Source organism: Sminthopsis crassicaudata, chromosome 2 (assembly GCF_048593235.1).
Source record: "Sminthopsis crassicaudata isolate SCR6 chromosome 2, ASM4859323v1, whole genome shotgun sequence".
Lineage (NCBI taxonomy): Eukaryota > Metazoa > Chordata > Mammalia > Dasyuromorphia > Dasyuridae > Sminthopsis > Sminthopsis crassicaudata.
Genome location: NC_133618.1, coordinates 492962444 through 492985722, shown reverse-complemented (window position 1 = coordinate 492985722; position 23279 = coordinate 492962444). Strand labels below are relative to the sequence as shown.

General features: G+C 48.1%; 1 protein-coding gene across 2 annotated transcripts in view; it reads right to left on the bottom strand.

The window, feature by feature from the left end:
- GNAO1 (G protein subunit alpha o1) overlaps positions 1-23279 on the bottom strand; it is a 242860-nt gene that overhangs the window by 991 nt on the left and 218590 nt on the right. Inside the window, exon 7 of one of the 2 annotated variants that reach the window (XM_074293463.1) lies at positions 1901-2054. In XM_074293463.1, coding sequence (XP_074149564.1) covers positions 1901-2054 — 154 coding nt within the window. Of the gene's footprint in view, positions 1-1900; positions 2055-18135; positions 18448-23279 lie in introns of those variants that run through there. The other variant, XM_074293462.1, reaches the window with a different exon arrangement.

The following is a 23279-nucleotide window of genomic DNA, read 5'->3' as shown; positions in this document are numbered from 1 at the left end:
CGCTGGTTCCCTAGTTCTCGCGGATGCAGTCTGCCTGGTGGTGTGCGTGTGCCCCAGGTCACCTCTCCCGCCCGGGACCCCTAGCACAGGCCTCTGCTATTTTCCCTCCACTACCCCATTTGCTAACCTCAGTAACCTCAGGAGACTAACGGGGCACTGCTACCCAACCCACTTTACAGAAGAAATTTGGCCCCAGGAGAGGCAGGGATCAGTCTCCAGACTGCGCCTAACGCTTGTCTGTGACTAGAACCAGAAGCAGGACCCTGAGCATTTCAGGCCCGTTCTGTAACACCAGTAGGGCCTTGTCCACACGTCCCTCCTTGCCACCTCAGGGAATCGCTCACGCTTCTTAGACACCGAGGGAACGGAGGACACAGCTTATCCCTCGTGCTCTCGGGAGATTTGGATCCTGAGGAGACCCCAGAGCCGCTCTCTGTTTTCTCTCTCTGTCTCTGATATCACTCCCACATTAGTGGCCCCCCCCATGGGAAACAATACAGCCAGCCAGCCAGGAGGGGGTGCAATTCCAGACAAGCCTGTTTTCCGAGGGGGGCTTCTATAGGGGCCCTGCATAGCTCCGGCCCGTGAGGGCCGTCTGCTCACTATTTAACGTGGGAACTTTTGTGGCCCACTTAAACTCAAGTTATGTATAATGGGCATGGTTTTATATTGTCCATGGACGGGAGCAGATTCCTGTGTGCCCACAAGTAGCCCACCAAAAAAGTGTTGGGGATCCTCCCGATGGTCACATTTCTCAGGGCACAAGGTGAGCCCTGCACCTGACAAGCGAGTCTTAGTTAAAAAACTGAGGATAGATACTGCAAAAGATGGATTGTACCTCACATAGAGCAGGTGCTTGAAATGTTTATTGGGTTGAAGAAATTGGGAAGGAAAGTTTGAGGTTGTTACCAGTATGTAGAAAGGTAGAAGTCAGTTAATGGTCCCTTATAAGTTTACAATGCACTAAGCGCTGTGCTAGGTCCTGCAGGAAGGGGAATGGTAATGAGAAACCTGGTCCCTTTTCCAAGCTTCCACCTTGTCTCCGTACCTAGAGAGAAGCCTGCTGGGCAGGGAGGACGCCTTCTGGTTTTTTTTTTTTTGTTTGTTTGTTTGTTTGCCTCCTCCATAAAGCTGGGCCAGAACTGCCCACTCCTCTAATGTCTCCAGCACCAGCCGGTCTGTACCACGCCATCAGGCCCCTGCCCCAGAGGACCGGTTCTCTAGTTCTGCATCATGTCTGTATGAGTCCCCGCCTAGACTGAACTTCTCAAGAACCCATCTTTGGGAAGCTCAGAGCCCAGCTGGCTGCCTAAGGCAGATGACTATCATCCCTGTCTTGGAAGACCTGGAAGTTTCTTCCGCTTCTGGGAGTCCATCCTGGTGTCAGCCATATTTGCAGCAGAGACAAGCGGAGATAAGAGTGAGTTGGAGATGGAGAGGCCTTAGGAAAGCCGGCAGAGTTTGATATGAGAATGAGACTTGAAGGAGGGGAGAAAAAAACAAACGTGGAGGAAAAGAGGTGGATGCAATGGTGGCTGCAAGCGTTGTGGGTGGGGATGAAAGCTCACCTAGAGAGTTATGGGAACAGAGGAAGGACAAGGGAAGGAGAGGGAGGAGCAGGGTGGGAATAAAGGACCTGAGAAAAGGGGGGTTACACTGAGGCTCCGTTAGTATACTCTGTCCTGGTTTTAGTGTAAGGGTGTACGAAGGAGTCTCTGCATGGATCGTGAGGGGCAGGACGCACCTCAAATTCACCCCCAAACTCATGGTGGCTCCGGGGCTTCTCAGCATCCCCCACCAGACCTGGGGCCGCCTCCTAGGTAGCCTTCTTCACTTTCCATTGGCAGCTCTAGCGTGTCTGTGTCTGGCTGCCTGGCCCCGAGGGCCCTGGGACACGTACCTGTGTATTCAGGGAAGCAGATGGTCAAGGGTGACTTCTTGATCTTCTCGGCAAATAGATCTTTCTTGTTGAGGAAGAGAATGATGGAGGTATCGATGAAGAACTTGTTGTTACAGATGGAGTCGAAGAGCATGAGGGACTCGTGCATGCGGTTCTGTCACCCGGAAGCGGGTTTGGTGAGAAGGCAAGACAGAAAGCGACAGACAGACAGAGGGGACAGGAGGAGAGAGAGAAGGAGAGAGTTAGGTTTGAGAGAGAAGCCTGAGACCCAGCTGCTCACACTCATCCGTCACAGAAATCCTCTGGCCCAGGGAGCCCCGGTCCTCAGGGCGCACAATGGGACGAACCTGACCGCTTAAACGAACTTTGCAAACCTGCCTGAACCTCCGAAGCCTCAAGGTGCCTTCCCCTCCCTCAGGCCTCATTTGCCTCCCACAGCAACCTTATGGGATAAAGCAGGATTCTCATTGGAGTGACAGGCCAGCAAGCCTGTCCTGAGGGCCCGCCATCAAGGGCCTGGAGCAGCCTCGAGCTTTTCCCGGCAGGCCATGGGCTCTGTGACCCTTGTAACAGGAATGGCACCACAGAGAGCTCTGCACATGCTGTGCCGTTGGATCTTAGAGCAGAGTCACCTTCTCTGGACCCAGACGATGCCTCTCAGAATTACAGAACTGGAAGAGTCATTGTCACCCAGTCCAACCCCCATTCAACCGCCTCTCACATGCGCCCCATCTTTGTAAAATGTCTTCCACAGTCAGTCAACAAGCAGTTATTAAGTGCCTACTATGTGCCAGGCACCGCACTAAGTGCTGGAGATACAACAGCAAAAAACAATCCCAGCTCTCTAATGAGGGAGACAATGCCCACAATCATGTACCCATACACAGGGTAAATAAGAAATAATAGAGGGAAGCCCCTGGAATGAAGGGATCAGAACTGTTTTCTTGGAGGAGGGGGGCTTGTAGTTGAGGCTTGAAGGGAGCCGGGATTAGGAGATGAGGGAGAACAGTCTGGGTGTGGAGGACAGCCAGGGAGGATGTCTGGGTCAGGAGGCAGAGGGTCTAGTGGGAGGAATCACAAGGAGCTAAAGGCACTGCATGTTTGTAAGTACCCACGGATGTAAGATGTAGGAAGGCTGGAAAGGTGGGAGGAGTCCAGGTTATGGCCTTGTACCCAAACAGAAGCTTCTTTCCTTTTTATAATGAGAATAGCCATCAGTTTTGCAAAACTCTTTATAGACATTCTCATTGGATTCTCACAGCAATCCCTCAAAATAAGTTCCATCACCACCCCCATTTTCTAGATGAGGAAACCGAGGCCCGAGGAGGCCAGGTAACTTAAAGAAGCACACAACCAGTAAGTGCCATTAGTAAGAATTGAATCTAGCTCTCTTCCAACTACATCACTCTGTCTACTGTGCTGAATACTGAGGATTCAAAGGTAAAAGGGAATCAAGCTCTGTCCTTCGGGAGCTTTTATATTAATTATATAATTTTACATAAGTGTACATGTTTATATGTGTGGATGGAGGTTTGCATACACACCTATGGCATACAGGTATATATGCAGTACATGTTACCTGGGGAGGGTGGACACTAGCAGTGGGGGCGGGCTTCAGCAGAGATTTTCTGTAGATGGTGATACTTGTGCTGTCGTTTTGTTTTGTGTATGTGCCAAGTCTTAAAGGTTTGGAGGAAGTACATTCTGGGCATGAGAAATGGCCCGGGCAAGGGGGCTGATGGAGAGTGGTATTTGCAGAACCGTGGGCAGGCCAGCATGTCGGAGTCACAGGACTCCCTCATAGAGGGGAATCACATGTAAGATTGGAAAGACAGAAGGAAAAAGCCGGTTTTGAAAACCATTAAGTATCCCAGAGGAGGAAGCACTTGGTCTAGGGGTAATAGGGAGCCACTGGAGTTTCTGGAGTGTGTGTAGCTGCCTTCGCTCAGAGTGATGATGACGGGATCAGACCTGCCTCATCCAGCGCCCTACTTCCTCTTTAACACATGAAATACCGAACCCACAACTCCCTAATCCTCCAGCCGCTCCATCATCCAAACTCTTCTGCACACCAATCATTTCCCTGGGACATTGATACATTACAGATTTTTAAAAGAATGAGAAATGATAACACTTAATAGTGTCCACATGGCAGTAACTTTACGTTCCCAAAGAAGAATTGTGAAATAGGAAGATGTACGACGTAAAACTATCGCAGTGACTCCCAGCAGAGATACACTTACAGTAGAAGCCTACACTAGAAGAGGAAGGTGCCTTCTGGAGACAGGCGTCTTCCCAAGGAAGAATCCGCTGCCTTGCCCAGGCAGCCTTCCCTCCAGGGCTCTGAGAAACCTCACAGGCCAAACCGCTCCCTCACAGAGGGGAGTCCTTGCCTTGTAAGCGGTAGAATCGGAATTCAAACTCGGGTCCTGAGATTCCAGGTTCAGTGGATCTTACATGGCACCAGCTTGCCTCCTTTCTTTACTCCTTTTGCGGTCACTTTTAATCTAAATTAGGTTGTGGGGATATTCCTGTTGTGAAAATGGAGTGATTAATGACTACTAATCACCTTGATTTGCTAGAGCTCCCTTATTCTCCAGAAGGGGCTGGACTGATTTGGGAATCAGAGGAAAGAAGCATTCCTTAAGCTGGTCTTTTGCAAGTTTCTCTCAGTATTCCTGTATCTGAAGTTTCTCACAATGTTGGTGTTCTGAACCCAGAACTTCCCTATGCCAGATAACCAGCTCCATCTGATTCATATCAGCTCCCAGCTCAGAAAAACACCCCCTTCCAGAGAGGACCCGATAAGACCACAATATGATCACTCCACACCCCGAACTGTGATTTTTGTCTCTCTAATCCCTTCCCACCTTGAGCTCAGGTCCACTGTGCTCCCATGCATACCTTCTACCTAAGAAGAATAAACCCACAGACATAACCTAACTCTTTTGTCTTTCTTGTACTGAACTCTGGGGGGAAAAAGCGGTTGACGCTGTCTGCTCAAGTAGGCCTCAAAGGTCTTAGAGAAGGGCAGGAGCCTTCATTTATATTCCATTTATATTTATATAGTTTCTATTGCTTTACTTGATCAAAAGGCCTAGGGCAGAGAAAATAGCATGTTTTAGGTTGTGTCAGTGAAATGAAAAGTAATATACCCATTTATCAAAAGCCAAGAGTTTGAACACGTATACATTCAGATTCTTGAATTATATTTTGGACTGATTAGCAGACTTTATTTTTGGACAGGTCCTGTGATTTCATTGACTTGGGGAGCTGGGAGGTGAAGTGATTTAAAAAGGGTATTTCCTCTGCTTCTGATTAACATGTTTAACTTTCTGAGCTACTTTGACTTGTCCAGCGTCACACTACAAGTCTGTCAGGCGCAAAACTAGAAGCAGTTTTCCTTTAAGGTCTGCTCTCTATACACCCCATCCCGTTCACATAAATCATGATTGAGTTCCTTCTGATTCAATCGTCAGTGGCAAAGTCACCGACCCAACTTCAGCCATGAGGTGAATAAGAGGGCTATAATATTGTTAAACTTACAGGGACACCATTCCTGAATATGTTCATGTTGTAGCTTATCACCTATATGCAAGTTACAGAAAGATGCTGCTGCAATGAAGACTACTGAACATGGGGGCAAAACTGCGCCTCAGACAGTTGTGTGACGCTGAGTCACTTAACTTCTGTCTGCCTTAATTTTCTCATCTGTAAAATGAGGACAATAGGAGCCCTGACTTCCCTGGGTGGTTGGTGAGGATCCGAGAGTTAACAAGTGTTGGATAAATATTAGCTGTTATTAATCATCAATTTCTTTTTTCTTTTTTTTTGTAACCTCAGCAAAACTAAATTCTAACATACAGACACATTTTTACACAAATTATTAAATATGAAATAGGCATTTTCAAATGCTATCAGAATGACACCCTCATATACAAAATTCTGTTAAAGACATTGAAAATAAAATCAGGTGGACCCTGATGAAAAAAGAATAAGAAGCCTTTTTGGCTAGAACTTGTGATCCAGAAACCCTTCATCTGCTGCTGCCTCTATACAGTCAACATCATTCCAAAGAATTGCACAATTAATGGAGCAGTAACTAGGGAAGGGCAATCAAGGGTTTGCCCCAAGGTATTAAATTTAGAGGGTACTGAAAATACTTATTCTTCAGCATCATAGAAATAACAAAATATAGCGAGAAGAAAGTTAAAATTGGAAGCTATCAGATGGCTTTCCTCTCCCAGTTCCTTTCCATCTCCCACTATTTTGAAGCCTCTAGCTTCAATTGTGAAATTAATATCTGTGTTGCTTGCAGGAGGTTTAGAGTCAAGGTCAGGGCTAGAGATTTGGATTAGATTTAAATTGGTTAAAATTAGTTAAAGCCCTTGAACAAAGATCAGAGTGGACATAGCTTGGAGTCAACAAAGAGGGTACTTCTGTCCCTCCCCAAGCAGCTTTGCCCATTACCATCCACAGATAAGCAAGCACTTTTAGCAACTATAAACAAAGTTATCTGGATGAAAAGTTGCAGGAAGTAACCTAGATTTGAATTCAAATCCTGGCTCTAAGACCTGGACATTCCATCCTCCCTGCCCCATTCATCTGCAAAATGTAAGTGGAAACAACACATAGCTGGGGAGAGAAAAGAGCTCAGTGAACCCTAAAGAACAACATGCAACTGAGTTGCGGTGATTTGTGAGCTAAACAAAGCTTGCCTCAGAGCAAAGCCTGAAAATACAGCCTGGCAGGTAAATTTCTGATTTACTAAAATGATTGCACCATTTCCTCTGCATAAATCCTTGTTCTGAAGCTTTTTAGTGGCACAGAAGAGACTCTGGAACTTCCTTTCAGTTCTTTTCATGAATGCTTCCTCTGGGCAAGATACCAGAGATGTGCAAAAACAAGAAAAGAAAGAAAAAAAAAATCCAGTGCTGACATTCTAGTCGTGTAGGTGTAAGAAGGTGCTAGGTGTACACACAGCCTAATTCAAAGAAGTAGGAGCAAGTAGGAAATGTTAGAAAATTTTTGCAAAAAAGATGGTACCTGAGCTGAGGGAAGAGACAGGTGGCTGGAGGGGGAGGGGAGATAGGGTGGACAGCAAGATTAAAGGCCCAGAAACTGCTTGTCCACTTTGAGAAAAAGCTGATTTAGTGTGTTTGAAGGGGAATAATATCAAATCATCTATAAAGGGAGGCTAGAGTCAAATTGAGAAAAGTTTTAAATTCTAGGTGGAGGAATTAATTTATGGTTTATTTTGGAGGCCGTAAGGAGCCACTGAAAATTTTCAAGCCAGGAAAGCTCCAACTGGCTCTAAAAGATTTCTGCCAGTTGTCCCTTTGAGTAATTGTTTGCACCTTCACCTTATTGCTTAGATAATCAGATAAATCATGTGATATTGCCCATATCCTTATTAGCTTATAGAGAAGCATATTATACTCTTAACTACCCCTGCAGAGTCATTTCATTTAAAACTCAGCATTATTGTAGAATAGTTAACAAATAGTAAATAGTAGTTACCATTTACTCCATAGACTAATTAAAAAAAAAAAAAAAGCATATCATCTTATTACCTGTCTAGAGTCAACTAGCAAATTGTACTCTCAGGTTTTCTGAACGGGTCCCTTTGTAATTTGCATGAGCCCATTAATCTAAGGGAGCCACTCTGCATATCGATGACTCATTTGCTGATGGAACCTATTCAGAAAATGAGGTGTGAGAGCCACAGTGTCTCATCATTGGCATTTGGCTGGGAATTTCAGGTTTCAGCAGGTTGCTTTGTTGCTTATGTGGAGAACACTGGACAAAATCAACATCTACCTTGCAGGTATCTGGGCTCTCCATCCCACAGAAAAGCCTCAATCTTCACTGAACAACCAGCGAGTGTTGTAAAGAGCTTCTCTAAAAACTACCAGTGAAAACCATTCTGGAGACCCTGAGTCGGGGGACTGGGGTCTATTTCAGGCTGGAACCCAGGACAGGGACTTCAATATAAACAGGGGGAGGGGGGAGGAGCGGGAAGTGATGTAGGAAACAACCTCACCCAAGCCAGTCTCTCTGTTCACAACATCCTACCAATGGGATTTGATTTTGAGAAGCCTAGTGCTTCTCCAGCCCTATTCCCATTGTACATTTGGATAACCCTCCTTCAGAAGTCTCCTTTTTCCTGATAATCCGAGCGTGCCAGCCTGGATTACCTTGAGTTTAAAATCTAAACCGCCCTATGTGAAAAGGCTTTAGCATCTCCCCTCAACCCCTAGATACCCACATTTGTGCTGCAGTCTGCTCCTTGCCTTTCCTCTACCGATAGAGCAGAAACCCTTTTTAAATTATACTGAAATATATATTATTTTTTCTCTTGTACTTAAACACTTGGGTTCTTTTCTTTCTTTCTTTCTTTCTTTTTTGGTTGGGGGGGATGGTGGTCCAAAGTAGGGAGTAGAAGACAGCTGAAGTTTGAGGAAAATGGACCACATCAAGACCAACTGAAAGGCAGAGACTGAAAAGACAGACATAGGTCTAATTTTTTTTTTTTTTTTGCAGGTGAAGTATACACAAAATATATTTTAAAGCAAGTCTTGGCAGTTATTGATTTTTGAAGACAGTCATATCGAAGAGGGGACCCCGGAACTCCGAAAATCCCTTTTCCCTTAAATGAATTTAAGGATTTGGGGCAGGATCCCTTATTGAGTCAGAATTGAAAGAGATTTTTTCCTTCAAGGATTTTCAGAGTTCCCCTCTTCAATATCACCAGTTATTTTGTTTACTTATGATCCAGCAGACATCCCCCTTTAGATCAACCCATCCAAACTCTAAAACTTAAGCTAAAAGACAAGCTAAGGAAGGATTTTGTCCCTCCCTATCCATGGTTGTCTAAATAAGGATATTAACTTCTCACAATCACTAGGTAGAACATTTTGATTACAAAATAATTAACATTTCTTGCATTAGTCAGCATTCATTATTTCATTTAATCCTCACAACATCCCTGTGAGGTAGGGAGGACATATATTAACAGTAGTACTTCCTGGAGTCATGGGGAAGAGGCCCTCAATTCCTTAAGATTCTGCTAAGTAGGTCTTGCCATGTTAGCCAAGCTCCAACAACAGAACAGAAGATGAACTATGTGACTGTCATCTTAGATGAAGAAGCCCATCCTCAGAGGACCAGCCACAGCTGGAGAGCTCATCCTCAGAAGACTAGCCACCAGTGGGAGAGCCCATCCCCAGAAACTAGCCACAGCTGGAGAGCCCATCCTCAGACCAGCCACAGCTGGAGAGCCCATCCTCAGACTAGCTGCAGCTGGAGAGCTCATCCTCAGAAAACTAGCCACCAGTGGGAGAGCCCATCCCCAGAAACTAGCCACAGCTGGAGAGCCCATCCTCAGACCAGCCACAGCTGGAGCGCCCATCCTCAGACCAGCCACAGCTGGAGAGCCCATCCTCAGACCAGCCACAGCTGGAGAGCCCATCCTCAGACTAGCCGCAGCTGGAGAGCTCATCCTCAGAAGACTAGCCACCAGTGGGAGAGCCCATCCCCAGAAACTAGCCACAGCTGGAGAGCCCATCCTCAGACCAGCCACAGCTGGAGAGCCCATCCTCAGACCAGCCATAGCTGGAGAGCCCATCCTCAGACTAGCCGCAGCTGGAGAGCTCATCCTCAGAAGACTAGCCACCGGTTAGAGAGCCCATCCCCAGAAACTAGCCACAGCTGGAGAGCCCATCCTCAGATCAGCCACAGCTGGAGAGCCCATCCTCAGACCAGCCACAGCTGGAGCGCCCATCCTCAGACCAGCCACAGCTGGAGAGCCCATCCTCAGACCAGCCACAGCTGGAGAGCCCATCCTCAGACTAGCCGCAGCTGGAGAGCTCATCCTCAGAAGACTAGCCACCAGTGGGAGAGCCCATCCCCAGAAACTAGCCACAGCTGGAGAGCCCATCCTCAGACCAGCCACAGCTGGAGAGCCCATCCTCAGACCAGCCACAGCTGGAGAGCCCATCCTCAGACCAGCCACAGCTGGAGAGCCCATCCTCAGACCAGCCACAGCTGGAGAGCCCATCCTCAGACCAGCCACAGCTGGAGAGCCCATCCTCAGACCAGCCACAGCTGGAGAGCCCATCCTCAGACCAGCCATAGCTGGAGAGCCCATCCTCAGACTAGCCGCAGCTGGAGAGCTCATCCTCAGAAGACTAGCCACCAGTGGGAGAGCCCATCCCCAGAAACTAGCCACAGCTGGAGAGCCCATCCTCAGAAACTAGCCACAGCTGGAGTGCCCATCCTCAGACCAGCCACAGCTGGAGAGCCCATCCTCAGACCAGCCGCAGCTGGAGAGCCCATCCTCAGAAGACTAGCCACCGGTTAGAGAGCACATCCTCAGAAGACTAGCCACCGGTTAGAGAGCCCATCCTCAGAAACTAGCCACAGCTGGAGAGCCCATCCCCAGAAACTAGCCACAGCTGGAGAGCCCATCCTCAGACCAGCCGCAGCTGGAGAGCCCATCCTCAGACCAGCCGCAGCTGGAGAGCCCATCCTCAGACCAGCCGCAGCTGGAGAGCCCATCCTCAGACCAGCCGCAGCTGGAGAGCCCATCCTCAGAAGACAAACTACCAAATGATGGTTCCTTTTAGGCATAGCCACAAGTGACAGGTACAAAGGTACATAATGATCCACATTGATGAAATTTTGCTTCTTGAAGTAGAAAGTTGGCAGTTGAAAAAATTGAGGCCCAAAGATGCTAAATGGTTTGCTTAAGGTCACACAGATATTTGCTAAGCAGAGTCAGGCCTACACCCCAGGTTTTGTCTCCTAGGCTAGTTTTCTCCAGCCTTGCTTTCTCCTGAGCTAGGAGATGAGTGAATGACCAGCCATCTCACTATGAGACTCTCTGGGGATCAGACGGTGTTGGAAAAGAAGGGAGATAAGGGGAAGGGGGAGCACAAACACACATGATCACACTAGAAAAGAGCTGGCACTTTATTAACATGTGGAGACTAATAAATACATTACGGACAGCCAATAAATTATTACAGTAACTAAAGATTTATTAAACCAGAGTCACTCATCTTACAAAATTACAGTTAATACAGATTGGGTGGGGATGCTGGTGGATAGGGCAAGACTGCCCCCACAGGAGAAGGCTTTGCCAAAGAGTGAGATAATTCCATCAGCTGGGTGGGATTTTGTGTGCCTGGTGGGAAGCTGGGCTGTGTTCACTGAGTGGGGAATACCAAGGGTCGGGAAGCCAGGATGGCAGGGACTCTCCCTATGGGGATGCTGGGAACAGGGGAGAAGGGGAAAAGTGCTGAGAAAAGCTCAGATTGAGAGTAGATCTTCAAGAAAGAGAGAGATGGAGACAGGAAGAGGGACAGGGAGAAGTTATGCAAAAACTGCCGTTGGTTAATGGAACTGCCAGCCTTTCCTGAGAAAGGAGAATGAGATTAGCTTAAGGCTGATCTTGGTGTAAGGGCAAGAGAGAACAGCTCCCTCGTAGAGGGAACCCTCTCCTGGCCACCTTTCCTTTTCTTTATCCATTCATTACAAGGCAAGGAATAATGTTCAGAATAGATCAAATAAAAAGCTTTGAGCTCTAGATAAAGAATCACTTTTCTTCCCTTTTCCCTGCCTCTTCTGGGGATTCAAGACCTTTGGGTTGGTGCCTTTTGTGAGAGGGATGCTGCTCTCAGAGCTATCCAGAGGAGGAGACCCGTCTCCTAAGTGTAGTTACTAAATGGATTCTTAATTCTTGTCTAGAGGCAGAGAGGCGTCTACCAGGGAGCAACAGGAAACTTGGTTTCTAGATATCCAACAGTGCTAAGTATTTCTTTCTCATGTCCTTTTTCAGTTGGTCTTTCTCGGGTCTGATTTCCCTCAGACTACAACTCCGTCCTTTCGATGTTGAACAGTCAGCTTCTTCAAGTGTAGCCTGGGGATGGAATATGCTCATCAAGTGTCTGTCCCTGCAAGTGTCCAAACAAGTTCCGCATGCTTCCTCCCACGCAGCAACTTTGTGTTTAGATTCTAGATTTCTTCTCTTGCCTCCTTGAGCCTAGAATAATAATCAGGCTAGAAGAGATTTACTCCACGAAGAGCAGAGAAAAGACAAAAATAAGAAAGGCTACCCACATCTCTCACTCTGTTTCTTTCTCAGAAACATGAGGGGTCTCGAATTATTTAGCCTGAAGGAAAGAAGACAGGGGTGACTTCATCATAACATTCATAGAAATGATGAGTTATTTCTGGAGTATGCTAAGCCACATGAAGAACAGAGTAAGAAGAAATGAACAGAAGGAAGGATGTGGGTTAGATAGAACTACTCGGAGCTTGTGGAATCACTAACCTTGGAGATCTTCAAAACCTATGTTAGGAGCTGAACTTTGTATGAGAGCATTTTGTGGGCTCATCCTTGTTATAGGAATCTCCATTCTGTTTTTGGTCAGTCTTAGACTTTATCAGACCTGGGATGAGGTCCTGGAGTCAAGGCTGGAATCTGATGCCTTTCTTGAATTTTAGGAGATCCTGGAGTAGTTATGGGGTTTAAAAAAACCCTAAGAGAGTCAGTAGCCATCTCTTGGGTGCGATGCCTAAGTGGCCAAGGATGGGGTAAGCAGTGCTAGGGGAGGACGGAAGATGGATCCACGTCCTGACGGAATAGGAACTTCCGCCCTCTTTCCCAAGAAGTCCCAGTTAATAATCTTACTGTGAAACGTGGCTGCCTTTGGGCATGGGTGGATAAGGACATCAAAGAGCGCCTCCCCCAAACTGAGAGTGGTCACAGAACTGACCTGCAGGTGGTCTGAGGGGCCAGAAGCTTTGCCCCTTGACTGGCATGTTGAAGGGCAGGAAGAGGAGGTCAGATTGGATCGTCCCCTTGGGTCCCTCAGGGTGAGTTAGAGTCGGCTCTTGTTCTCTCCAAACCAGACTCTTGCAGTAAGGGATGTGCAGAGAGAGGGAAAGGATCTGGGCTGAGCGGGGCTGATAAACCACAAGGCCGTGGCATTCCTCACTCCCTGCCTCCTTTTCACGTCTGGTCCTTGCCTCCTCTCCCATAACGGCTTACCTGCTCTATCCCATCTACATGGCTGGACAACGACCCCAAGGTGGCCGATTTCTGTGGCTAGTTTGGGCTTTGTCCCCACTGCTGAAGGTCTAATGTTCAGAAGCCCCGAGAGAAGGCCCAGTGCCCCCAGGAAGCTGGCTCAATCCCGGACCCCTATTTCACAGCTTGGGGGAGTCCCCTAACCTGCCATATAGCTCAGCTGTCACTCCTTCAGCACTTTGGCAGAAATTAACCTCTGGCTTCCATGGCGTCTTTAGCTTTGGAGCAAATTTGCCCAAGACAAGCTGATTTTAAAAGGGCTGGTTTCACCTGCTTTCCTCCCTGGGTCATGGATTGGGGAGTGAGGGGTAAGGAGTAAGAGCGGACTGGCAAAACATTAGGTTCTAATTTAGAAAGATGCTTTAAGGACATTGATAAAGATACCCAAGTCTCCTTCCTCCCATGACAACTGGGCAAGTCCCCAAGTTCTTTCTATGGGAGTGCCAGTAAATGTTAAACAACTGGTTCTCCCCCCCAAAAAAAATACAACATATTTAATTTTAATCTGCATTGTTAACATTTCTTCCAATACTCTCTTAAGTTTAGACAACCAACAAAACAATAAATTGAGCCCTGATGCGTAGTATTTACCAATCTCCAAGCTGTAATTGCTTACTCTGAAATTTTAACTGACTTACTGCTATAAACTGGCTTTAGGACCCCCCTATCTTCTGACCTGTCCTCTCACCTTTCCCACTCCCAAACAACAGAAATTTCTGGACCAGGGGACTTGAGCAAAAGCAACCAGGTCAAACCTTGAGGTTCATCGAATTCCACCTTTTCCTTCCTCTTTTGAGAAAACAGAGGCTCACCCCCCTCAGTTAGTGTGCACGGATGTCTCATCTCTTGGGAGAAGGGATCTCTGTGGCCGTGGAATGGAACCCTCTCCTCACTTTACAGATGTCCCAGAGAGCCTGGGGCTTGGCCAGGCTCACGGAGGTCTTACATAAGCATCAGCCGTGGGGCTTCTCCGGCCTCTGCCTCTGGATTCAGAACACCTTCCAGCGCAGATGCTCTTTCTTCTGTGCCATGTTATGTGTTAAGAAGATGGAGACCTACATGACATCATACATCACAGGATGGTTGACTTAGAACTGGAACTCACCTCAGGGGTCATCTGGACTAATCTCCTCATCTAACAAAGAAGGAAGCTGAACCCTCAAGAAGTATGGTAAAGCCCGAAGAACACAACAAATAAGGGCATGCTAGTAACTCTTTCTCCATCATTTTCTTAAGTCTAGATAATCAACAGAAAGATACATCAAGTCCCAAGTTCTCCCAGTGAAAATTTTAAAATACTGCAGTCTCTGGCTCCAGGATGCCATTCACTTCTAAGATTTCCCTGGCCCTCACTTTGCTGGTTTGTGAGGGTCCGAAATGCCACTATTAGAGTCATTTTTTTGGTAGCATAAGAACTGACCCCTCTGGACTCCTAAACCCCGAGTTCCCCCCAGAGAGGGGACATTCAGCCCTTCACAGAGTGACATAGGTCATTCGGCCCATCACCAGAGAGGGGGGCAGTGGCGGCTAACCATCCGTCTTCCTGAAAAGTCAGCACCACAGAGCTGGGAGGGCCCTGTCACCAACCATCCGGGGATTATAGAGCCAGCCCTGCCTGGGAGCCGTGGGTGCAGGGCACGGGCGAAGCCGGCTCCAGGAGCCCGAGACGGGCCCACACGGAGCCCTCGGGCTCCCACGATCGCCCTGATTTTGATTACAGAAATAACTGAGCACAGTGTCATTATTTCTCCCGGCCGAGGATGTAATTACACCGTCTGTGGTGAGGGGGGTAATTACTGAGTTATTAAGTGGGTGTTTGTGTCCTGGGAAACAAAGCCAGGCTCGTTGATGGCACAGACACCTTTTCTCTACCAGAGTTTGGGCTGGATGGGCCCAGGAGCCAGTGAAACTGCAGCCGGGAAGTAAAGGGGGTCCTGGAGGTTATAATGGAGAGAGAGATTCTGGAAAGGGGCCCGGGCCATAGCAAGGAGGGGTGAGGGACCGGAGACCGGCCCTCCAACCGCTTTTGCCAGATGAGGATCTGAGGTCCAGAGAAGGCTGGACACCCAGAGACAAAGGTGTAGAGGTGGGCAGTCCAAAGCAGAGCCCCCCAGGGACTGGAGCTGCGTGTCTCCAGTGAGGGCCTGGGAAATTTCAGTGGTAGTAAGAATGGCAGCCCAGGAAAGTTGGGAGGAGAATCCCGAAAGTTAGGGAAATTTGTTGTTTTGGGCCCGGAACAGGGAGGTTATTGGTATTCTGGATATGGAAACTCAATTTGTAAGTTAATCTCAAGAGGGTCGATTCCTTGGGGTTCTCAGACTAAGGGGCTTGCCCTGGTCACACACTGGCATGTGCCAGAAGTGACCCATCCCAACTTGTCCTGACTCGGGGCTGACCCTCTGTTGGCCACCCCGGTGACACAAGGTCAGGGCTGAAAGGGGACTTAAACACCACTGTGGTCACCTGCTTTATGTGGCTGCTGTAGACACTGAGTCCCAGAGAAGGGGAGGGTTGCCTTGGAGCAGCCAGGAGCAGCAGCCCGCTCTCTGGACTGGGTTCTCTGCTTGCCCTCCTGGGCCATGCTGCTCCTCTCAGGGCCCTGGTGAGCCCGGGGACCACGCTGAGGGACGGGAGGAGGGGGAGGCTACAGGAACGGCTGTCAGCCTGTCCTCCCCACCCCCTCTTACATATCCCACAGCCTTGGGGGGAGCCTCGTCCCAAGTGGGATCTATTAACACTAGAGAACTGCATTGGGATTGACCAGGGACAGAACGAGCCACTGACTGCTGGGGCCCGTGGGAGGGCAGGAGGACAGGGAAGCAACTTCAGGCACGAAGTGAATGCTCCCTTTTTTCACTGTGCTTTGTGCCCAGGGGTTCGGACAAACGCAGCAAGGGGAGGGGGAGAGGTGAGAAAGGACTCCTCTCAGCACTTTGGCACTGAGGTAGCTCCCCGTCACCACCTCTGGGTGGTGACTTTTAAACTGTCTCCTCTATTTCCTAACTAGACCAGAAAGGACACAGGAGGGGCCAAAGAGCGCTCAGCAAACTCGGAGGAACTAGGGAAGAGCAGTCCTGCTTCTTTGGGGCTTTTTCTGGGGCCCCCCTCAGAACCAAGTGCTTGAAATTACACAAAGGGGGAAATCCAGGCTTTGAGTCCCAGGAGAGAGAATGTGAGTGAAATCTTTCTCCCAGCTGCTGATGGGCTGTTTCTACAGCAGTAGGAACTGTGATGGGAGGTTGTGTTGTGACAGAGGGACTCCTTACAAACCGCCACCAGCAGAACCACCCCCAAGGGTCAACCTCCAAACCCTTGGTCCGGCTTCATGTCGTCAGCCAGCCCAGGAGGGTTCCACTGGTCAGGGACACAGAGCGTGGCCTGGAGAACTCGCCTCCGCGGCCCAGCGCTGGCCACGGGTGACATCCTGTTTGCGCACTAACTGAGCCCCAGCTTCCACTGGGCCCACTCTCTGAGGTGTGCGGGAGATTCTGGCAGCAGGAAGATGAAAGTTCTGAGACAGACAAGTGTCCCAGCTCTTAAGTGCTTGGCTGGGAAAGAAGCCATGGCCTCGTGGCCAAGTCCTTCTGCCGAGACGTGGGCACGGCGTTCTAAGGTACTTCTTAAGAATACTTTACATCTCAACTCTTCCCTGTCCAGCTGGAGGGACAATTCTGCAGGGATTTTGAACCCTGTCTTCCCTCAATCTCTCTTCCACCCCCTGTGAAACACAAGCCTGGAAAGACTGGTAATTAATTCATTGGTTTCCCATGACAACACTAGGATGGAGGTGGGGTGTAAGGCTCTCTCCGTGAATTCTGACTGGGCACAGGGGGATCCATATGCTCCTATAAGGCTCCTATGCTTTGGAAGCCACTGCCAACAGCTGCCAGAACACTTTCATGAATCACTATTTCAAGACAATTTCATTTCCCTCCCTTTCCAGTGCCCCAAGATCCTACAAACAACCTCCCTAGGAATAAGATCACGAGAAAACAACTCCAGAGAAAAGCAGCTCTTTGTGGGCTTTAGTAATACTACTAGAAACATGGCCAGGGAACTTGGAGCTTCCACTACCACCTCCTCTAGATCCTTTGCTTTTTCTAAATGGACGGACCCTCATTCCTTTCTCTCTCTCGCTTCCCTTCCTCTTATCCCAACTATGCAACTTCTCAACTCTGCCCTACGGCCCCTCGACATAAAGACCCGCGAAGACTGAACTCCATCTCAGGATGGGGCTCCGTGGAGCCTCTCAGGATCTTCTACCATGGAAAGAAAGAAGGAAGTACAAGAGAGGCAATAGAGCCTCTGCATTTCACACATTTGTCTGGCCCTCTCCTCACCATCTTCCCTTCTGCAAAGAGGCTGTCGATGTAGATGATTCTACCCAAAGGTAGAGGCAGGCGGGGGAACAGAAATCATTTGGGGACCTGAACTGTAGGGGAGGTTCAATCCCTGGGGAACGAATGGACAAGATCCTGAGGGCCTGGGGAGGAACCTAGGCCATGTTGCCCTGGTGGGTGGGGAGGGGAAGTTGCAGAGGGGAGGCCCAGAGCCCTGAACACTTTGCCTAATGGCCTGGCAGGCTCCAGAAAAGTCAAATCATCCTGGGCTCTGGGGCCGAAGCTGTCCTGCAGGAGAGATGTGAGCAAAGAGCAGAATGGCTGCTTCTGTTTTTGGCCAACATCCTTGCCAGATAAGGACCCTTTCCTGCTTAAAACCCAAGGACCGCCACTAGTGCAGCTAGGGAGAAACTCCCCCAAAGGGATGCTTGCTTTGGCCGAGACTCTGTCTTAGAGGTTTTCCAAATCTGTAGCAAACCAAAGAACAGTAGTCAAGGAATCTGTATCCTTCCAATCTGAAGTTCCAAAGACGCCTTCCTGACAAAACGCATTTCATAGGTTAAGCTAAAGGTGAGCCTGGGAGGTGATGGATGGATTCCTCGCTTGTTCTCTTCTCAATCCCTCGTGTCCCACACTGTTGTGGCGCCCCAGCCTGCTACCCAGAATCGGCTGCCACTCCTACATCTGAACAACGAAAGCTCAAAGAGGGATTCGGAGACGACGCGTCTTAGGGGAATACGCGGGTGGGGACAGGAGGGAGTTTTCTCCTTCCCTTCCCTCAGCCGCGCTCCCTCCGTTCTTCCTTCTTGGTGAGGATGAGTAATGGGAACGGTGCAGACGCTCTTGTTCCAAGGGGGGACGGGGCAGGGGAAGAGGGAGGCTGAACAGGGCGGGGGGCTTTCGGGACAGGCGGGGGTTTCGGGCTCAGTAGAGTCCACAGCCGCGGAGGTTGTTGGCGATGATGACATCCGTCACCGCGTCAAAAACAAACTGGATGTTATTGGTGTCAGTGGCACAAGTGATATGTGTGTAGATCTCCTTGTTGGTGGACTTGTTCTTGTTCTCATACTGGGACTGGATGTAGGTCACGGCTTCAGTGAAGGCGTTGGGGCCTAGGAGAGAAACAGAGAGAATCAAGGCCTGGTAGTCATGGCAGTCAGAGAGACCCCGAGCGGTCCGCGGCGTCCGAGCGCGGCTCCAGGCCTCCTGGGAGGTCCCAGAACTGAAGGCGGAGCATCTGTTACCAGTTGTGCTTGATTTGGAAGCCTGTTTTATACACCTAAGTACCCGGGGTTGTGTGATTCTCAGCGAAAAGCTTAGGAGTGGGAAAAGTTAAAGCCCCAAGTCTGTCTCTCCTGATCCTTTTCAGTGATGATAATGAAGGGAATAAAACCCTGGGGCTTGAGGCCATCTCACTCATCCCTCTGCCTTCAGACAAGCGGCCTAATTCACTTCAGAGAAATGAGACCCTCGTACGGTTATAAACGGAGGAACAGAACAGAAAAGATGGATGAAGCTGACGGGAGTCTCAGACTCAGACTCTGGGAACGCCGTGCAGTAAAGCACTGGAAGATCCTGGAAGGAGAAAATCTCCTTGGACCCTGCCTCAGGGAGAGATAGCCCCAGGGAATAAGATAAAGTGGTTTATCAGGTGGGGCTGGTTCAGTCCAGAGCTGCAGAATTCCAACCCTATTCAGTTCTAAGATTTTCTCACTTCCAGCTTGTGGATAAAAAGGGCCAATGTGGAACTCCACCATGGAGCAGACCTGCTTGTAGCCAAAGCTCCGATTATAAAAGAGCCAACCTAAAACCCTCTGTTTGCAGAGGCCCTAACATGCCATGGTATGCCAAGGAAGCCTCTGCCCTCTGGGATGACGGTCTCTTCCGGTGCACACTCTCTTTCTCCTCACCCATCTCCCTAATGGGACTTTATACCTCTCTGTGGGGATTTCTCTAGACTTTACTTCTCTGTCAGACCTTGCCACTAAGGAAGCCAGTCTTTCTATTCAGGCATAGCAAAGGCTGACTTCCCAATGCCAGTAATAAACTTCTTTTATCAGTCTAGATTTTCGGGTCTGTAATTCCTTTATGAAGGACCTCTGCGCCGCCAGAAGGGGGTTCCCCAAAACTCCCTACCCTTGAGCTGACTCCCAAGGGGTGCAGGGGAGCCAACCTCTCCAGCTGGTTCCCTGAACCCCGAACCTGCCACTAGACCCTATCATTTAACTCCCTGACCACCAGAAACCCTGATCTCAGTTTGGTTCCCTGAATCTAGACCTCATCATTCAGTTCCCTACTAAAGGGAACCCCAAAACCTAAACCTCATCAAAACAAAGCTCATTATTTTCCCTTGGACCAACTTCTCCTTCCAAATTCACTGTTCCAGCTTGTGGAACCTCTAGGCTTCCATACTTAGAGACCTGAGATTCTCTCAGACTTTTCAATTCAATTCAACAAGCATTTGTTAAATACTTACTATGTACAAGGCACTATTCTAGGTGTTTGGGATATAAAAACAAAACTTATAATTAAAACAACAACCAAAAAAAGAGTATATTGTGGAAAAGAGAAAGAGCTAAAAAGGCTAAGGTGCAAAGGAAGGGATGATGAGAAAGAGAAAAGCAGTTGATGAATTCTCCCTTTGTTTCTATTTTCTCCACTGAAGAAAGTGACCTTTAGATGAAAAGGGAAAGAACAAAAATGGCTAACTGGGAAGTGAACACCAAAGACGGAATGAGAGAGGAAGAGGGGACCTGGCTACCTGTAGTCAATTCAAATCATCTATTCCAGATGAAATACACCCTTGGGTACTGAAAGAACTGACAGATGTGACTGCTGAGCTGAGGTCTGTGAGATCTGTGAAAACTCATGAGTCTTGGTGAGCTCTTGCCGGACTGGAGAATTACATATATTCAAATTTTCAAAAAAGGGACCTGAATCTGCAAACTATAGGGCAGTTCTCTTGATTTCAGTTTCTGGCAGGATTTTAGAGCAGAGTAGTAAAGGAAAGGAAAAGATGTGGGTAAGATGGTGATTAAAATAGATGAATATGGAACTGGTCGAATGGGGACCCTCAAAGAAGTTATTGGTACTTTGATTTCCAGCAGCAGGAGGTCTTCAGTGCAGTGGCCCAGGGATCTACACTTGACTCTCTGGTGTTTGGCATTGAGCTGGGAGGGCTAGCTAACAGGCTGGATAATTGAGTAAGGATTCAAATTGGACTGAATTGCACCAGATCTGATAATATAGAATCTGATGAAAATAAATGCTAAGCTTTATCTAAGGATAGGACCTAAATCCATGATTTCACTGGTCAAGGGAACTACCAGATGAGGAAACTCCCTCTACCCATATAGGTGCAACTTAGAGTATCAGAAAGTCTTGTAAGGCCCAGTTTTTTTAAACTGTGGTTCTTGACTCCAAATGGGGTCTGGGAACTGCATGTAGGGGCTATAAAATTATGATTTATTATCAGTAAATGTTTGATTTGTCTGCCTATTTTATATTCCTATATACCCAAGGTCATGTAAAAATTTCTTGGGTGAAAAAGGATTGTGAATGGAAAAAATTTAAGAAGTTCTGGTCTACGGGACCTAGAGTTAAGGATCACACAGCCAGTATGTGCAGGGGACCTCAACCCAGGCCTTCCATCCTGCCTTTGAGACCAGCGCTCTCTCTATTACCATTTAGTTCTCTGATCACTAAATAGGAAATTAAAGAGACTTCCCCCTTGCCCAACTCTAATCCCAAATCTTTCCCTTATGTTAAAAAAAGTCAATTTCATAAGTAAAAGGTAGAGAAGACATGGTTAAACAAAAATTAGTCTGAAAAATATTTCAGAATTTTAGTTGATTGTAAGTTCAATGTGAATCAACAGTGTGATATGGCAGCCAGAAAAACTAATGTGATCTCAGGTAAGGCATGGTTGTTATGTTGTTTTAGATTCTTTGTGAACCCATTCAGGGTTTTCTTCATAAAGACCATGAATGGTTCGCCATTTCCTTCTCCAGCTCATTTTACAGATGAGGAAACTGAGGCAGACAGGTGAAGTGACTTGCAGAGCTACACGGCTAATGAGTGAGGCTAGACTCGAACTCAGGAAGGGGGTTTTGGTGACTCCAGATCTGGCCCTCTGTGCACTGCACCACCTCGCTGCCCCTCAGAAAGACATGGCTATCAGAAATAAGGAGACTCTCCTTGGCCAGACCACTTCCACAGAGTCAATAGCACTTATTCAGTGCCCACTATTTCCTGGGCTCTGTGCTTAATAAATGGTGACTCGTTGATAATAACAAGAAGCACTCATATAGTGCTTTGGAAGGGCTATTTAATTTGGCCCTTACAACAACCCTGCCCATTATCCCCATTTCACAGATGAGGAAACCAAGGCTGAGAGGGTGATTTGCCTAATACTACATAACAGATTTTGGTCCAACACTCTTCTCTAGGGTTCCCGGCTGCTTGAGGTGACTGAGTGAAAGCTATTCTTTGCCTCCCAAGGGCACAGAGCTGAAACCTGCAAGATGTCTTTTCTTTCCAAGAAATGATTTTCTTTTGGAAGCAGGAGCAGCAGTCTCCACCCCCACCTCGCCCACCTTTTTTTTTTTTTTTCTTTTTTTTTTTTTGCTAGCTGCTGCTTGCAGAAACCAATGTGGAGAATAAGACTCTGCAGACAGGGTTAGACAAGGTCAAAAGAAATATTTTTGCCACCTCTTTATATTACATTAGTTCTGATCTTCCGTGCCTTATTTTGTTTTATTTCCCTTCTTTCCGTATTCTCTTAATAAATCAGCTTTTTAGTCTCAATTTTGTCTCAGTGGAATTCTGGAGGAATTTTGCTGACCCAACCCAGAGGTTGGGGACACAGCTGGATTTCCTTGGAGGTCCGGGGTAGTTGTATAAAGAAGGAGGAAACCTTTGGGGTGTAGGAGTTTGGGGCTCAGGCCTGCAATCTTTTTCATTTTCCAGGGGTGTTTTTGGTTCAGTTTTATATCTACTCCTAATGCCTCCAAGGAGAATGTGAACTGTTTTCTCTGCAACCAAAAGTGACAAAAGTAGGTCGTGATGGCAGCAAGCACTGGTCTGAGGGAGAAGGGCTTGCTTGCTACCCTGGGTTCTTGGATATGGGCAGCCTCCGCATCTGTCTCGTTGGCTACAAACTGATCAGCCACGCTCTTGCATGGCTCAAGGGGAGAGCAAAGGCCCCCAGGCTTGGCCTGGGTCGAGAGGCCCTTCTGTCTTGGGACTGCAGGTCCAATGAGCCATTGGGTGCCACATCTGACACAGTGTGATAAGCTGTGATGAAGGCTGTCCATAAAAGAGGTCACAAAATACATTCTGGCTGAAGGGCCTGCCCCTGGTCTCTCAGAAAGGGCTTTAGTTCCTGTGGCATAGCCAAGTAAATGCTTGGGAGAAGGGTGACAGGCAGAGTGTTCAGGGGCACAGGGAATTAGACCCTGGCTGCCTGAGGACTGAGGATCTCCCAATACGCCCCGTCCAGGGCAGGACCTTCCACCTGGCACACGGAGAAGCCTGGAGATGCCCCTGGAGACTCATCTCCTTCTCCATTGTCAGTCCCAAGACTCTAAAACCAGGTGTGTGTGTGTGTGGGGGGGTGTCGAAATGTCAGGTGCTGTCTCTGAAAGAATGCAGGCCTGGGCCCCCCCAAAACCAAGCTCGGGCTTTTGTCTGGCATTTCCTTAGGACAGGGGGGATGTGGGGACTCCTCCTTCAGGGAGACCAGGGCCAGGGAATATAGAGAGAAGGAAAAGCGGGCAAGGATGCGAGTAAGGGCAGAGCAGGAACATTTTGCAAGAGTTAGGTGAAATGGGTATGGGAAGGGTCCCTGTAAACTAGATTTATTTCAGATGAGGTACACATGAAAAGTCCTTTTGTTTTAGTGAGGCCAGAGCTAGATATGCATGGGAAAAGAGACGGAGACAGA